This window comes from Mandrillus leucophaeus, unplaced genomic scaffold (assembly GCF_000951045.1).
Source record: "Mandrillus leucophaeus isolate KB7577 unplaced genomic scaffold, Mleu.le_1.0 Scaffold36, whole genome shotgun sequence".
NCBI lineage: Eukaryota > Metazoa > Chordata > Mammalia > Primates > Cercopithecidae > Mandrillus > Mandrillus leucophaeus.
Window position 1 is genome coordinate 6,639,393 of NW_012103809.1, and position 18,606 is coordinate 6,657,998.

Below are 18,606 nucleotides of genomic sequence, written 5' to 3' on the forward strand. Positions count from 1 at the left end.
CTTTCTCTGGGAAACATTCTTTCATTTATCCATTCAAAAAATAATCATTGATTACTTCCTATGTGGCATAAATGATCCTTGTCCCCCACAGCAAGCATGGAGGGTAGGGTCATGTCAATTAGGATGCTTTTGACTGCAGTCACAGAAGTTCTCCTGCATCTTGGCCCAAAAAGTAAGGTCACTTATTATCTTATATAGCAAATGTGTCAGTGAGGCAGGGTCTAGGCCTGATTACCCCATGATTCTCTGCTCTGCTCACCTTTGCTTCAAGACTCTATCCTCAGGCCCGTTGCAAGGTGGCTACAATAGTTCGGGCCTCACATCCTGACACCATAGTGATCAGAGGCAGAAGTAGGACTTAGAGATACAGAATAGGTGTCTCTCTCTAAGTGTGAGGAAGCCATTCTTAGCAGCCTCACTACCTACAGGTACCCCCACCACCCCCCCATTAACCCACCCATTAACCAATTCCTAACCAGAGATCCACCCACTAGAGCTTGGGTGGGATCAACTTCTAGGAAGCTCATGGTCTGGTGAAGAAGCTAAATGTTGGAGCACAGTCTGGGTTATATTAAAAAGGAAGATGGACAGATAAGGGTGCAGCATTTTTTTTTACAGAGGAAACTAGCATGCAGCAGTGACTGGTAAAAATTAATTAGCCAGGCAGACCGAATGGCCTTGAGGTAGAAATGATGGGTTTCTTGTATTTGAAGGCTAGAATGAGAGCAGAACTGGAGCCAGTGAGTGATTGGAGATGGGAGACATCATGTCCTTCTGCGCTGATGTGAAGCCTCCAGGGCCTTAAGAGCAAGGAGGACCCACTGGGGGATTCATAGAGGAGCCATGGCATGCTTTGATTCATCTTTAGAAGCTATGTTCCTGGCTGCTGTGTGGAAGACTTGAGGGCAAGTAACGAAAGTCAGAACACAGAAACTGATGATATGGATAACTGATCTACATGAGGAGAGAAGTGGGGAGAGTTGGCAAATAGTTAAGAATTACCTTTGACCAGTTTTGGTGATGAGTTAGAGCTGGTGGCCATAAGGAAAAAGGTGGTATCAAGGACAACTTGTGGGTTTCTCTCTGAGCAATTAGATCACTGTCATTGCCATTACTGAAGAATGATCCAGTTAAGGGTAAGAATAATTCACTTTAGATAAAGTGAAGATGAGGTGCCTATGAAATGTTATTTGGAGATGCAGAGTCATGATGAGGCTAGTATTAATTCAGATATTTTTCCAAATATTATTTTGTATGAAATAATATAATTCTCACAATAACCCATGAAGCAGAGGTTGTTATTATCCCCATATTCCAGATGTGGTAACTGAGACCTAGAGAAGTTAAAAACTTGGCTGGTGTTACACAGCTAGTAAGAACTGTGTCAATGAGAAGAGCTTTCTGGGCTGGAAATAGAAATTTAAAAATATTAAGATTATCAATGGTAATTAGAGCCATAGGTACAAATGAAATGGTCTAGGGAGAACTGAACCATGGGCAATTCCATAATTTAACTCAAGGCCTGAGAGGTACAAAATACTCTAGAGACAGGGGAAAGGGAAAGGGAGGAAGCCTTCCTGGGGATCAGCTTCTTTTGCATGAGTGTTCAAGTGTTAAAATAAAAAAAAAAAAAAGGAAGGACTTGGCTCCTTTACAAAGTAAAAAGCAGTTTATAAAAGGTTCTGAAATTCTGCCAGAGAGAGAGAGTGTGTGAAATATGGACATGTATGTCAGCACTTGATGTTCTGCCACTTAGAAACTATAGAGTTTGTATAAACTCAGGCAAGTTACTTCTTTGCATTAGGATTAGGTTCAGCTGCATAAAACCAACTCAAAATAGTAATAACTAACACAAGATAGGGATGAATTTTTCTCTCATATAAAAGAAGCACAGAGGTGGTCAGTTTAAGGCTGCTATGCATGATGGCTCCACAAAGTTCTTAAAGACCAAGATGCCTCCTAGCTTACAACTGCGTTATTACTATGAAGTGGCCCTTGTCCTCACAGTGCCTTCCATGTTCCAGCCATCACTTCTCTGATCTAGGAAACTGGATGAAGGGAAAAGCAAACCAAAGAAATGGCAAATCTCTTATCTTTAAGCAGATTTCCCAGAAGTCACTTGGAACCCTTTGGTTCATATCTCATTGGTAAAAGCTTTATAATAGGCCCCACCTACCCTTACAGGAGGCTGGGAAACATTCTTTTAGTGGGGCAAAAAATCAAAATGTATTCACTAAATAGAAGAATGGATTTGGCAGGTGGCCAGTTGTCTCTGCCATTGTCAATTTGCTCTTGTGTAAAATAGGATTTAAAATATTCACTTCACCTTTCTTATTGGTTTGTTGTAGGGATCAAATGATAAAATAACTGGGCAAGTCCTTGATAAATGATAAAACACTATTCAAATAGTTGCTGTGAGGATGGCCATTTACTCCTCTTGCACACAGTAAGCACTTAAATATGTTTTCAATGAGAAAACCTTAAAAAATATTTTCTATTTGTAGGGTCTAAAGCAGGAAATGTGGACTGATAACAGAGATTTTTTTTTTCCGACAAATCTTGCATTTCAGTGGCAAAGCCTTTCTTTGCCTTCGGAATCCATTTCAGGACAGCCAAGATTGATATTTGATTAGCTCTGCCGTAAAGTTCCCATCAATATTGCCTACTCTCTGATGAACTCAGGCACTCTCCTGAGTTTTTCTGGTAGATAAAGTAGAAGAATTATTTGTGGGGATTGCAGCTCATGTCATTAACCCACCCGGTCCTCACAATTCTGACTTCCTGGCAAACATAACAAGGATTCCAGACCAAGGTCCCTTGTGGTGACTGTTTTTAAGGGAATGGCTCTTTAATTCAGAAACCAGTTGAAATGATCATTAGGAAACAGACTGCAAAGATAGCAGGGCACTCTGGAAACTGTAGCTACTTATTGTGCTTAGAGATTCCCAGGCATGGATAAAAGTAAATGAAGTTTCTTTTCCTATTAAAATAAATCTGGGGTAGTCAGGAATTATCTGTGAATACTGATAATCTTTTTAACTTTTGAGCTTGGCCCCAGAAACAGATGATGCTTTTGCATTAAATAATGAGACCTTTAAGATTATTCCACCACACAGGGCAGTTTCTATTATTTTTCATTATATACATGCTTTATATGCTAATTCCTCTAAAAATAATATAATGTTTGCTCTTGTACGGTACTTTGCATTTTAGGATTTTAAAGAGTAGAAATTTCCTCTTTCTTCAAAATCCCTACCCTCATAATTTGAATTGTACAATAAATGCTTAACAAATTTTTGCCACATCAATGCATCATAACCTCCTGTACTCATGGGCTTCCCAAAAGTTCCCAAAAGTACTCCCCAAAAGTTCCTGAAGGGACAGGTCTGAGAGCAGGACCCTCGACATCAGCCTGTTTCTCTATTTCTTGTGACTGTCCTTTTTTCTTTCCTTGACCTGTTGCCTTATAATTTAATGCTTAAATTTTGGAAAGGGAAAAAGGAGCAAGCACAAATAGAGCTGATTTAGTTAAGATGAGTTTCATTATGTGGCCTAAAGGAAAACGGAAAAGATGCTATATACATTAAAAAACCATATTGCAAGTAATGCAGGAAAACATGTTTGACAGATGATAAGCCCAAATTGTAGCCAACAATTCAACTTGGGGAAAATTCCCACTTAGATCTGGTGTGGCTTAGTTAGTTTCATTGATGAGTCTTATTGGATAGTCATTAGCTGCTCTTTCTCATACCCTCCAGCTGAGACACAGGACCCTGCCCACCAGCCACCACCTTCGTGTGAGATTCAAGTAAAATCAAGAGTGTATACAGACTGAAATGGTTATAAGCAATCAACACTCTAAATTTGGAGTCAGGAAATATTTAATGAGCACCCACAAAATGCCACTTATTATCCTAGAGCTTCCATGTATTAGTATAATGGTTATATATGCAATCAGATATTTCTATATTGCTATTTCCATTTTTATAGTTAAGGAAACGTAGTTTTGAGAGGCTGATTAACTTGCCTGTGGTTACAGAGCAAGTGATGATTAAGTGCACTTAAACCTGACGTTCAAAGTCCCAATTCTAGGCTCTGAGGGCAATACATCCAGATATTTAGAGAAAAGAACTTAAAAATAAGGAAAGTAATAATTTAAAAATAAACACTAAATCAAATGTGAATTCAGAACTTCCTTTGGGGCAAAATTAACAGGTGACTTTCTCTGTTGAGACCTCTTTAAAAATTTAACATCTTTCATGCAGAAGAATAATAAAAAGTCCCCAAGGGAATCAACAGGACAAAAAGAATACGACATTTACCTCTGAAAAAAAGACTAATGGAAGTCAATTTCTGTGTTCTGAGACAAGGACAATTAAGAATTCCTTGTGAAAGTCTTGACAAAGATATGAGCACGGTTCCTTACTTTCTGAGTAATAATCAAAACAGGTCCAAGTTAGAGCCACTGGTGGTAATTAAAATACACACACACACACACACACACACACAGAGGAGAGAGAGAGAAGAGAAGAAGAAAAGAATGTTTTAGCAAGGATCAACACCCTTGCAAAAATATTCACTTCAGAAGTACTATTTGGATTTCACCTCATCACTACACAAATGACAAATGGCACTGAAAAACTCATCTGGGAGGTAGTGGGAGCTACATAAGGAAAGAGGGTAATGTCATCAGGGAGAGAAAATGAGAAATCTGAGCTTAAAAGGAAGTAGACTCAAGAAATGATTCTCAAAAGGAATGTAAAGTTTCATCAGGTTCTCTATCATCCTACACTTAATAGGTAACAGAGTGGCTGTTATCATGAGATTTTGGAATGAGTTCAAGAGAGAAAAAAATGTCCAGGAGTGTTTTAACCTTGACAGTATTAATGGAGGGAAAGATTTTGCAAAGGTGTAATCAAAAAGCCTGCACCGCCTGGTCTTGAGTATCCTCAAACCATCCACAGGAAAAGACATGTGAATGACAAGTCTCTAGACTCAGTCCTGGACCATGGTAACTATGTGTGAGTTGCTACATTCTAGGCAAATCCCTTGACTCCTCTGTATCTCCGTTCCTTTAACTATAGAATGGTACAAAAAGATACTCAACATTTGATAAATTGTGTTTCATGGAACACAAGTCTGTGAGATCTTAATGGTGTCCCACAAAAAAACCACCAGCCAACCATATTTGTGATTAAATTAAGTTTGGAAAATAAAGGGTTTAACAGAGTTTAAAAGGTTTACTACAGACCTTCTGAGAGCCATTAAAAGGCTAAATTGTAATTCAATTCTTGGAGAAAATAGTACCATAGTCATATATAGAGAAACAAATGAAATGTTATGCCCTACCTACATAATGGGGGTGTTGTGAAGATCTAATGAGATAATAGATCTGAAAGCACTTAGAATAAAGCACTACATGAACATTAGGCATTTTAAAATAATTCCCAGTGATTTCAGGTTTTCGGGACTGGCAGACACCACTGAAGTATGACTGAATTTTCTATACTAAGGATCTTTCTTCTTAGCCAGCCACCTGAAGGCAATGGATATAGTTGGTAAGAAGGGAGTAGGATCCTAGGGTTCAGTAGGAGTGCTGCAGGTCTCAAAGAGTGATTCTCAGAACACTGCCGTCAAAATTACCTGGGCTGCCTATTTATGCATTCATATTCCTGGTTCTGTAGGTGTGAAATGGGATTAAAATTCTTAACAGGTACTTCAGTTGATTCTTATATGCACTAAATTTTGAGATCCACTAGTCTGAAGAGACAGCACAGTTGAGAGCCTCCAAAACTTTTTAAATTCATGTAAGTCCGTAAGGGATATTCTAGTGGTGAAGTGGTAATGAACTTCACCCCTAGTGGAACCCTTATTAGCCAGGTGGTCTGACTGATACCAGAGGAGACTTTTCACTTTCAGTTAACTTTAGTGGAGCCCATGTTCTGTGCCCCAAAAGAGTGATTGTAGTACATGCCTATTAATCTTTATAAGTCTATATTATCCCCATTTTACAGAGAGGAAGCTGATGGGACTTTCCTAAGGTCACACAGTAAATTTGTTAGAAGCTTTTTAGTTGCAAGTAAAAGAGAACCCCACTCAACCTAGTGTAAGTGAAAAAGAGAATTTATTGCTTTGTATAAGGTAAATATTCAGGGTTATAATGGTTTCAGGTAGGGCTGGATCCAGAAGACCAAGTGATGTAATGAGGTTTCAGTTTCATTGAGTCATCTCTGTTCTCTTTGTCTCTGTTGTGGCTCCATTCTTAGGCAGCCTCTGCCATTAAAGTGACTGAAAGGGCTGGGCATGGTGGCTTGCGCCTGTAATCCCAGCACTTTGAGAGGCCGAGGTGGGAGGATCACTTGAGGTCAGGGGTTTGAGACCAGCCTGGCCAATATGGAAAAACCCTGTCTCTACTAAAAATACAAAAATTAGCTGGGTGTGGTGGTGTGCACCTGTAATCCAAGCTACTTGGGAGGTGGAGACACAAGAACTGCTTGAACCCGGGAAGTGGAGGCTGCAGTGAGCTGAGATTGAGCCACTGCACTTCAGCCTGGGTGACAAAGTGAGATTATGTCTCAAAAAAAAAAAAGAAAGAAAAAGAAAAGGGTTGTGGGGTCTGAAAGATTACCCATAGCTCTATAGGACAAGGGTTGACAAGCTATGGCCATGCAGGCCAGGTGCTTGTTTTTATAAATAAAGTTTTATTGGAACACAGACATGCCCATTTGGGCATATTAGTCTACCGCTGCTTTTACAGTGCATCAGCAGAGTAGAGTACTTCAACAGAGATTATATGGTCCATAAAGCCTAAAGTACTTACTATTTGGCTTAACAGAAAGAGTTTGCTCACCCCTGCAGGGGAAACCAGGCTTTGTTGAGGTGGGATTTGAGTCTGTGAAAGGCACTATTTATTTAACTGCAAAAAGAAGATCAGACCCTAGGGTCTATGAATTTAAGATGAAAAAAGGGTCTACGTTATTTAAAGATTGTTGCTTTGGTTTAACACAAGACTTGGGAGTTTATCTACATTTTAAATAAGTTCTGTTCCCAACACAAATTTATTCTATAGATTAAATGAACAACAGAATGGTTTATAAGTTTTTGTAGTCATTATATGTGTTAGTGGTTGAAAGATACATTCCTGGGAGATAAAACAAGAAGTTTGTACTGAATATCTAAGGAAGAATGTTGATAATAACATCTATTAGCTCAGTAAGTTTAACAATATAGAACTTGTATAATTTTAAATTTAAATATTTTACATTTTATAATTTTAAATGTGAATAGAAACTTTCCTCCCTGTCTGGTCCATTCACAATATGCTCTCTTCATTGCCCTGTGTTCATGGAATGGAAATATCTTCATCCTTCCAACACAGTTCTTAGGAAATATGAAGTATTTGACATAATAGGGCTGTTTCTTCTCAAAGCTTATGAATCATCATTGTGACCTGGAGATTCTTTTAACATTAACCAAGGCTAAATGAAGATGTTTCAGTTTGTGACCCCTACATTGACTAGGCTTAGAGCCTATGTAATCTGCAATCCCAGTTGAAAGAGCATGTTTATCAGTGGTTCCAACAAAATCCAGCATTGAGTCTCATTGTCTAGCCAAGCTCAATGGCTCATCCCTGAATGAATTACTGTGGGTGGAGGTTGGAGATGCAATGCTCTGATTGGCCAGCACTGGGTCACATGCCCGCTTTTGGCGTCAGGACGGAAATGAACTTCCTGAACCACCCAGAGTGCAAGGAGAGGAGGAGTGACTCTCCAGAGGAGAATTAGGAAGCCCTTGCAACCTGATGGGGGCCAGAAAGAACTCATCTCCACCAGTAGCTATTAGGTGGTAGATTCCGGATCTGGACCCTCATCCTCCTGGTTTCATAATATTATTCCCCTATACACGATGGTTAGCATTTTCTAAGTGAAGAAGATCTGAGCCTGTTCCAGGCCTGACTGGCACCTGCTGAGTTCATGATTGTAGCTTGTGGCACAGGTCCTTAGTAGATAATGTCCTACCGGTTCTTCTTGTCCTAGTGATCTAGGGCGGGTATTCTCCAGGGCACCTACAGACAGGTGTACATCTATATTATGACAATTTAGGGTAAGACAGCACCTCTTTTCTCTTGCTAGAGTAGGATCAATTTATAATTGACATCTGTTTTGCAGCCTTTTTGAAAAAGCAGCTCATTTCCTCCCTCATCCCTGAAGCCCTCTTACTACTTTAGTGAGTAATACAAAGATTCAAAAAGCCAGACTCGCACACATTGAGGAGATATTCTTGCAAATAGGCATGTCTTAATTAAAAGCATGTGTTTCTCTTCTTTCGAGAATCACTTTTTCCTCTTCATTAGTCCCTTCTCAATTTCTCCAGCTCTAAAATGGGGATAATATATAGCCCTAGCTCACAAGTTTAATTTGAGGATTATATAAGGTAACACATTTTAAGTGCTTAGATCAGTGGAATAGACTTAGCGACTGAAAAATGTTAGCTATTATGAATGCTGTTATCCTCCTCCTCCTCATCATCATCAATTATGATCTTTACCATCATAGTAGTCATCAGCGCCAATACCTAAGGAAGCACTATACCGTTTAGAATCCCCCCTCCTGTTAGGAGGAAATGCAGAGTGCCATAAACCACATTGGTCATGTGGCCTCTTTCTGATACAGTGGCCTATGATTCCAAAACCAGTAGAGCTACCTTCTTGCTTTCTTTAAAATTGGTACATCTTAGGGCACCAGGATTTATGGATGTTCTTGTGCTCTTCTTGGCTGTCAATTCATGCTTCAGGAGCAAATTAACAGAAACATGACTTGAGCCATCTTTGGACCCATGGACCCCTGAGTTTCCCTTCCTTCCCATCTCCCCGCATTGTATATCAGCACGGTGTTTTCCCAGGTGACCACTAAAGGGCAGCTCTGCCTGTTCACAGTGCAGGAGGCAGCAGCACACCTGTGATGAAAACATCCCTAGGGACTTGCCCCTGGCAGTGACTAGAGCTGCCTTTACCAGGCAGAACTCTGTAGAAGCCAGAGACAAAGGAGGAAGTTGGCCAAGTGCCTGGGCAAATCTGCTGAGAAGTTTGGGTCCAGGTATTTGCAGCTTCCCTCCCTTCTACCACCACCTCCCAGCCCACAGGACTCTATCGTATAGGCATGCACACATTATTGCTTCATCCCGCATGAGGACTACCATTCTTGTAAGCAATAAGATTGAACTCTCTCAATGTAAACGCTGACCTCCCCCTCCAGAGACATAGTGGGGAAGACTGCCAAATGTCATGATGTGGCGTAATGGTTGCGTCTGGGGTGTGGGTGGTGTTTTTTGTGGAATGTAAATGGAATTTCCTCTGATGGTTCCCAGGTAGAAAACATAGCCACCTGTGTGTCCAAGCAGCTGAGGAGCACCAGAGCTCCCTCCTCCTCCCCATCCCCACCAGGACTTGCATTACTCAAGTCATCCAGTCTTTGGATTCAGACAGATAAACCCTTAGTTAAATGTTGCTGTCTCATTACCACTTGCTCAGCCAGTAGCAGTGTCCACAGCTTGGTGCTAATACATAAATTGGATCCCTCTTTGACTGGACGCTAAGGGATGGGGAGGAGGAGGGTGGTGCACAGAGGTGCAAAAGAGCCTCAAAGGAGGAGGTGAGGGCAGTGAAGGTCAGTGATCCTCGTACTCACCGATGTTAACATGAGCACTCAGGCATCGTTTCTGTGTTTAATAGCTCTTGGACAACACAGCCTTGTTGATTTATCTCCTAGCTCCTTTGTGGCATATATTTTTCCTTTAACCAGGCAGCCTCTCTGTGCTAAAAGAGTCTCTGTTGTCCCCATCGTTTTCCCTCTTTAATACCCAATCCTTGTCCCATCCACTCCCCACTTTAAGTCCCCATCCCATTCCTAATGAAACCAGATAGGCACTCTGGAGTTTTAGAATAAACATGTTTTACTCTTTTTTAAATAAAAATCAAAAAACAAAAAACTCTTCTGGTTAATCAATTCTAGGTTGTCAGAAACTCTTCCAAGAGATCTAGCCTCTATAAGAGTATGGTATAACTTATTCTAGAGTGAAAAAGGAAAAATAGTGTCCTCATCTGATAATTCATATTAACCCTTAATTTGTTTGTGATAAAGTAGCTCTGAAAGTGACAGTACATTTATAAAAGGGACCTTTCTGAATGTCTGGGCACCTGTGCGGCATCATTTTGCAGGACAGGAAAAGGCAGTGCAGGCCAGCCGTGGTGGCTCACACCTATAGTCCCAGCACTTTGGGAGGCCAAGGCAGGTGGATCACATGAGGCCAGGAGTTCAAGACAAGCCTGGACAACATGGTGAAACCTTGTCTCTGCTAAAAATACAAAAATTAGCCAAGCGTGGTGGTGCATTCCTGTAGTCCCGGCTACTCGGGAGGCTGAGGCATGAGAATGGCTTGAACCTGGGAGGTGGAGGTTGCAGTGAACTGAGATCGTGTCACTGCACTCCAGCCTCCAGCCTGGGTGACAGAGCAAAACCCTGTCTCAAAAAAAAAAAAAAAAAAAAAAAAAGGCAGTGCTGCTTCAGCATAGTGAGCTGACAGCCTAGCTTACCTCCACTCTGATCTTTGGTTCCCATTCCTAGGGTGGTGAAATAAGGGGGATATATAACCCCTTCTAATTACAAGCAAAAGTGAAGGTTATCAGATCCTGCAACAGAAACGTTCTGTTATTGAGTTCACTTAGGATTAAGAAACAAGAATCCAATCTATGAGAATCTTAGGTCCTCCAAAAACCCTAGGAGCACTTAGCACATGGAGAGATCTCCACTGGGGTCCCAAATGGGCTGCGCTCCTGCCTCTGGTGCTGACTCTGACTAGACATGAGATGGCACAGACACCATGCTTCCTTCATTCCAGGTTGCTCCCTGGGACACTGTATGACTAGCACTTTCTAGGCCAGCAGGAAGCCAAGGTGGTGCCATCCTTGCACATGCCTTTTGAAAGCCAAACCACCATGAGAAATATGGTGTACCTGAGGAGTGCCCCTGGCCCAGCTCCTCCCACTTCAACAGAGACCATATGGTCCATAAAGCCTAAAGTACTTACTATTTGGCCCTAGGAGCCCACCAAGAGTCATCCCAAGCTGCCACAAGGGCTGGGGTTCAGAACACCATCAGGCCTAGGTGCTTTGGTTCTTGTTCATTAAAATCATGCACACATCAAATATTTTCTTTCTAGCCTTTCTAAGGAGAAAGAAAAATAATCTCCTAATCATTTCCACCCTATGGATAAAACAAAATCCAGTTTTGTCATAAATGGGAGCCCAAACTGTGTGGTCCTTTAAAGAGCGTTCTCTTGGGTGGTAGAGCAGGAAAGACCCCAGGAGTTTGCTTGCCCATGGCTCGCTCCTCACTTCACCCTTCTGAAGGAGCTCAGCTGCCCAGCTTCCAACGTTTTGATTCAACATGCTCAGTCCTGGCAGTTGACATTCAAGCTGATTCATGTGTGGCTCAGCATTTTCTCCAGACAGCATAAGGTAGCCACCTTTGAGCAGGCCGAAGCGAAGCTGTCTTTACATGCTCCATTTCCAAGGAAGGCTGTTTGTGATTCCAAAACATGGCAGGCTGCACCTTGCTCTCCCACTTGCCTTCATCCCTTTCTTTCTCTGGTTCCTGCAGTGGGAGAACACTTTATTCTGAACCCTTGTTTTTTTTGTTTGTTTGTTTTTTTAACCCTTCCTTTTCTTTTCTCTCTCTCTCTCTCTCTTTTTATTTTTTTATTTTTATTTTTGTGTGTGTGTGATGGAGTTTCGCTTTTGTCACCCAGGCTGGAGTGCAATGGTGCAATCTCCGCTCACTGCAATCTCCACCTCTTGGATTCAAGCGATTCTCCTGCCTTAGCCTCAGTAGCTGGGATTACAGGCACCTGCCACCACACCCAGCTTATTTTTTGTATTTTTAGTAGAGACAGGGTTTCACCATGTCGGCCAGGCTGATCTTGAACTCCTGATCTCAGGTAATCCACCTGCCTCGACCTCCCAAAGTGCTGTAATTATAGGCGTGAGCCACTGCACCAAGCCTTCCCTTCCTTTTCAAACTGTATTCACAAATTGGCTCATTCTTGAGCCATCCTCACACTTAAGCCTTCCAATATCATTATCTGATGGCGAAGCTAGCCCCCATCATCAAATGAATTGAAGAAAAATGTAATGGGGTGATTAAAATATAAATCAACTAAACCTAATGTGATCCAGTCTGCTTAATAATCTACTGAATTTAAGAGCTAAACATCATGAATTTCATAATAATACTTATTAAGGATTCATTTAACTACTGAGTTATAATTATACCTTTATAATACCCTCTGTTCCTTGCCACTCTTGGTTTTTCAAAGACACTTCTAACTTCATATCATTATTTTAATGGGGCAATTTCAGAATAATTTGTATCCATTTCTTAAAGATGTGATTGTGGAACAGCCTTTTGGTTCTCATGGCACTTTTTTTTAAAGACAAATAACGATACTTATTTTCATACCTCTGAAGATGTGAGGGAATGAATTGAATCAAATGCAGTTATCCAGTTATCTATTTAATAAGTCATTATTGAGTGCCAACCATGAGAAGCAAACTCAGTATCAACCCTGAATAATTCCTCTCTTGATTTTTTTAAAGGATTCTGTGTATAATCTCTCTTTAACCTTTAGCAGATGTTTTATGTTGGCTGAACTCAGAGAATTCTCAAACTGAATATTTTTACAACTTCACCTTTTGTGTCTTAGGCTCTTTTGAGAATCAAAGAATGATAGGAAATCTTCCAAGCAAATGGGAGCATTTCATTTTGACTACAACCGTGTTTAGAGAAGTGCTAGAAGATCATTCTGAGCAGCTTACTCAGGTTGAGAGTAATAAGTCAGGCTCTTTTAATACAAAAAATAGGTTATTTCATGGAGGAAAAAAGCTTGAATAAGTGATTATTGGCCTTGTCTGAAGGCTAATATAGGACATTAGAACTTCCTACTGTATGCTGTGGGAAGCCACTTGTAGTTCCTACAAGGAACAGACTTCTAGTGAAAGTATCCAATACAGGTTTGAAGGCAGGAGAGTAAGTCTGGCAATGTAGGTTTGGAGACTTGTACAATCTGGACAAAAGCAACAAAAAGACTATTCACCAAGGTAAGAAATGCGGGGGAAAGTGATGAGTATGGAAGAGGTGACCTTGGGAGAATCAGACCTCTGGACTGTGGTGACTTTGCTTCCCTCCTGGACTCAATACCTCTTTGCTTTGGTTTCCCGCAATTATCACTACTTATGTGGCTCTGCTGACATTGTTGAAGAAGCACCAACTCGAGCAGCTGATGCCATTTAAAAAGCAGAATGCTCAAATTCAGTGTTACTTCTGAGGCCATTTACTTGCCTGATTTGATTTCTTTTTTATTCCTTGTCGTAGCTGTGTTGTTGATATTGTTACCACTCTCCTCAGCCATTCCACAGCCATACTTAAAACCTTCTGAATCTTTTATCTTCCTCCTTTAGCCTCCAATAATCCGTTATTTTACCACTGCTGCTAGATTATTCTCCCTGAGGCCCACATCTGATCTATGCCATTTGTGATCAGACACTTCAGTTCAGACTTTCAATCACTCAGCATAAAATCTTCTGATCACTTATACTTTTGTGCACTTTTGATCCCACTTCTCCTCCTTCCTAAGAACCATGTTTCATACATGTCTCAGCCTTTATTCTACATCTTCGGTCTCTCACTTTCCCCTGGCTCTGGCAGCTCAGCCTACTGACCCCCAAATCAAGTCTCTCCTTCCTACCTTGGCCAATTTCCTCTCAATAGTTCTTCATTACCTCAGGAAATAAAGTTCTAACCCCTAAAGAGCCTTTGCAAAAATACTGAATTATCTGGCTGCAAAGTTCTTGTCCCCACTGAGCTGCCATCCTATTCTGCTTATTCCTTTATCATCAAATTCTTTAAAACATGTAAAATCATCACATTGACCTAGTCATGAAAACTAAAAATGTTAGCCATTCTCACTTCCTGGCTCTTGCTCATGTTTATCCAGAGAGTTACCAAATCTGCTGATTCTCCCACCTGGCTGAATCTCATCTTTTCTTCCTATCCTTCTGTCATGCTCCTGCTTGAATCCTAGTCACTGTGATTGCAGTGTCTTCCTGATGGTTCTCGCTGTCAAGGATTTCCCCATATTCCGAGTCAGGTTACCTTTGCTGCTGCAATGATATTCCTAAGAAACAAATCTAGTTGCATCCTGATCAGGCTGACACCCCCATTCTCGAGTACCTGGCGTGGAATGGGAGGGTCGGCCCTTCTCAATCAGGCCGACCTCCCACCCCATTCCATGCCAGGTACTCTTGATCTACTTTACCAGGTTCCACTCATTATTTTTTTCCCCAAAGCAAGTATCTTCTGGCATACTCTATAATTTATTTGGTTTCAGTGTTTGCTGTCTGCCCTTCACCCTACTTCCGCATGTGAACTCTATGAATTGGTATTTTTATCTGTTTTGTTTACCTCATAGTCTAAGCATCTGGTACAGAGTGAGCATGCAATACATTTTGGTTGAATGTAATAATACCAGTTTCCCATTTTCAAATTCTCCTTGTCCCTCTGCTCAGAGGGTGAACCCCAAATGCCAATTCATTTCAAGAGCTTGCATGATCTGGTTGCAGACCCTCCAACCCCACTCTCTCTCCATTAGTGCTTCATCTCACCTAACGTCACTGAGGCTCACAGTTGACTGAGTTCCTTCAAGTCCCCAGACGTTCCGTGCTTTCAGCCCTCTCTGTTCCTGTTGGATCTGTTTCTCCTCCCAGGGATCCACTTCTCCCTCTTCCCTTTGCAGGGAGAACAGTCCCTCCTCTTTCAAAACTTAAGCCCAAAGTGACCTCCCTCGAGGTCTTCTCCAATGCTGTGAAGCAGAATTAGTTGCTCTTGGATCCTCTTCACCTCCATTGAGTTTTACATCGTAGCTCTGTTGTGGTATGTTCTTACACACTGATCCCTCTGTCTCCTCCTTGGGACTCTGTGCTCAAGACTGGTTTTCCTGTGTGTCTTCCCCAGAAATGGTCATAGTGTCTGGCAGAGATTTAAGTGGCCACTTAATTAAATGATTGAAAAAGGAGCTCCCAGTGCGTTAAACCAGGTAGTAAAAGGTTTAAGTGCCTTCTTCATTGCAATATGTCCAAATCATGGCTGCCCTCACCCCTAAACCTGTGCCTTCCCCTGTCTTCCTAATCTCTATGAATGAAGGGTACTACTCTGCTGACCCGAATCTGGGAATTGCCAATGATCTGCCTCCAGTCCTTCAGGTCACTCAATCAGTCACTAAGTTCTTTTGACTTTGCTTCTGACGTGTCTCTCAATTCCATCTGCTTTCTTTCAGTCCTGCTGTGGGGAGCTCTTACTAGCTTATCACATCTGTCACCAATACAACTGCCACAGCACACACTCAAAATTGCATATGTATTGAATGAATGGACCTCCTGAGTTAAAACTATGTTCAGACCACAACAAGCAGACTATCATTTTTATGTAGTCATTGACAGGTTGAACTTGCAAGGAATGCGTAGGTTGCAGAAGTCTGGATGATTTTTTCTGAGAGACTATGGTCAAGGCCAAACAAAGTGGTTTGGGATTTGCCACGGCTTCAGATACCGTTTTGCTGTCTGGGAAGTTGAATCCACGCCCTCAATTTTGCCAAAGAGCTTGTTTTCTCTGATTATTCCTTCCTTAAAAATTTAAGTTGGGGTATTGGACTCTGTAAATATGGAAAAGAGTTAGTTTTATTTCATGTGGTAAAAAGAGGTTGGGATGATTGTGACCTTTAAGGAAGGGTCCACTGGGCATTATGAGATTGAAAGTCTGAATATGCTCAAGTGTTCCATTATTGGGATTAGCGTAGATTTTCCCTAAAGATACCCCCAGCTCTCAATTTCTAAGAATTTTTTTTTTTTTTAGCAAGACTCTAGGAAAAGAAAAACTAGTGGAATTAAGACAATTGTAAAATCTAATGGAAGTGTGAGTGATTCTAAAATAAATCAGTAATCCTAAAGTACAGTCACTTGCTTAACAGATTTCAGTGCTGCTGAAGGTCTAGGTAAAGCCAGGTAGTAGGAAGTAGAGAGCAGTGGGTGTTGGAGACATTGGCTTTGGAATAGACAGTTGATAAATGTTTTCTGTCTTCTTTTTTCTCAGCAGACAGTGCTGTAGTGATTGCATTTGCCAAGTCTCATTTGAGAAATTGCTGGACCAGTTATTACACTCATTTGAATCTTCTGGTGGCCTCTCCCTGTTTTGGGCGGGAGTCCTTGACTTGTCCAAAGAGCTCTCCTCCTCTTTCTCTTCCTCCTCCAGCCTAGGTAGAAGTTGAGCAAATTTGGCTGGGGTGTTCTGAATCTCTAGGGTTTGGCCAACTGTCCTCAGGCTTCAGAACACACTGGTATGACTTCCATTCCAAAAGGCAAAAAGAAACTCTGGTCACGTGGTTTCTGTTATCTGTAACCATGGAAAACGTTGGCCATCTGTGAGGCTCTCATTTTAACACTCTTTTTCTCTCTTTATTTTCATCTCTTTCTTGGAAATAACAAGCTGAGGAAGTGGAGAGGCTGGCGGCGATGCGTTCTGACTCCCTCGTCCCAGGCACCCACACCCCACCCATCCGCAGGAGAAGTAAGTTTGCCAACCTGGGAAGGATTTTCAAGCCTTGGAAATGGAGGAAGAAGAAAAGCGAAAAGTTCAAACACACGTCAGCAGGTAGGATGATTTGTTTTTTCATTTCTCATTGGGTGTTTGTTGCCTTCAACTCTATTATCTTAATTAATAGAATTTAATTGCAATAGGCTTTTTGAACCAAAGGGAAAAAAATATCAAGCCTTGGACTTGCCCTTGTCTTTAAAAATTCTTCAATATGACCAAGAATGACTTTTATATCCTATGTGTTTTCTCATTTCTCATGTTTTTTTGTTTGTTTTTAAATTAAAGAACCACCCTTTTTATATGATCTATGAATAATCTGAATTTAGAACTCCACCTTTTCTATAATTGAATGCTTTTATTCTGGCATTGATGATCCATTTATTATATTCAATGTTATTTTCACTATTCCAGTAAAAGTGAACACATAGCAGAAAACAAGTTATATGGTTACTGGCAGATAAGAATGGGTTATTTCATGGAGGAAAAATCTTGAATAAGTGATTCTTGGGCATAGCAGGAAAACAAAGAATACAAATGAATCATTGTAGTGGCAAAGATAACTGTACAGTTTGTGGCTCAATGAACACCAAAGAAATGTGGGGAAAGTCAGCACAGCTGAGGGGTTAAGAGCACAGATCCTGGAGCCAGACTTCCTGGGGTGGAATCCCAAATCTGATACTTGCTGGTTATATGATCTTGCTCAGTTTATTAATGCTGTACTTTGGCTTCCTCATCTATAAAAATAGAAGTAAGAAAAATACCTTACCTGAGTTAATGTTTGTGGAGAGTTCGTGTGGCATCTTAGGTGGATATTTTTTCAATAAGTAAGGATGTGCAGAGGGAAATGTGCTACAGGGAAAGACACAGAGTTTTGACTTCGCCCCATTGGGTCTGCAGTCAGATAGTGGAAGAGCTATGTAGATTCTCTTTGGTTTTGGTCGGTTTGGGCTGCCATAACAAAACACCATAGACTGGGTGGCTTAAACAACAGAAATGTGTTTCTCACAGTTCTGGAGGCTGGAAGACCAAGATCAAGTTGCTGCAAGATAGGTTTCCTTCTGAGGCCTCCTCTCTTGTCTTGTGGGCGGCAGCCATCTTGCTGTACACTCACATCACCTCTTCATTTTTGTGTGCACAGAGAGAGCATGTGCGTAAGTGAGTGTGAGCAGGCTGGCGAGAGTCTCTCCTTATAAAGACACTAAATCCATCATGAGTGCCCTACCTACATGACCTCATCTAATCCTAATCACCTCCCAAAGTCCCCTTTCTCCAAATACCAACACATGGGGAGTGAGGGTTTCAACATATGAATGTGGGAGGGTCACAACTTAGTCCATGGAACTTCATTTTGATTTTTCTAATCACGTGCCCAGTCATTGCCAAGGCTACCCTGGCTTGAAGGCTTTCATTTCCTTCTTCCCTCTACATCCTCAAAAACTCAACCTGCCTTCTCGCCTGCTCAGAATCATCACCTCTTCCATTTCTTGGGTTTCTTCCTGCTTTGCCTCACCCCCAAACTAACCTTGAAATAGGAGATGTGCTTCTTGTACCTGAATATCAGTCCACAGATCTGAGAATTTTAATGCTAATCACTTTTGGAAAATAAAGAGAATAACATAGAAAAGCGGCAGAGTCTTGAAATCTTAATTCTCATGGTAGCCATGTTTTCTGACTAGCTCATGTTTTCTGACTCTGTTTCTTAGATGGAAGCCCCACCATGCTGATGTTATATTTGTAATTCCTGAGATAAGAATGAATCTCTGAATTTCATAAATTTCTAAATCATTTCTCATATAAGTCCCACCACTCTGGCTCTGCATTCTCTACTCTCTCAGTCGTTGTACTGGTTCCTTAAGGTGTCGCAAAACCTGTAGGTCATTTGTGCATCCCTAAAAACAACTGAGTG

At 41.2% G+C, this 18,606-nt stretch overlaps 1 protein-coding gene across 1 annotated transcript in view; it reads left to right on the forward strand.

The window, feature by feature from the left end:
• The window catches only part of PHACTR1 (phosphatase and actin regulator 1), a 552,716-nt gene that overhangs the window by 323,611 nt on the left and 210,499 nt on the right, over positions 1-18,606 (forward strand). The window contains 2 exon segments of the mRNA XM_011989667.1: positions 10,034-10,072; positions 16,593-16,757. Coding sequence (XP_011845057.1) covers positions 10,034-10,072; positions 16,593-16,757 — 204 coding nt within the window.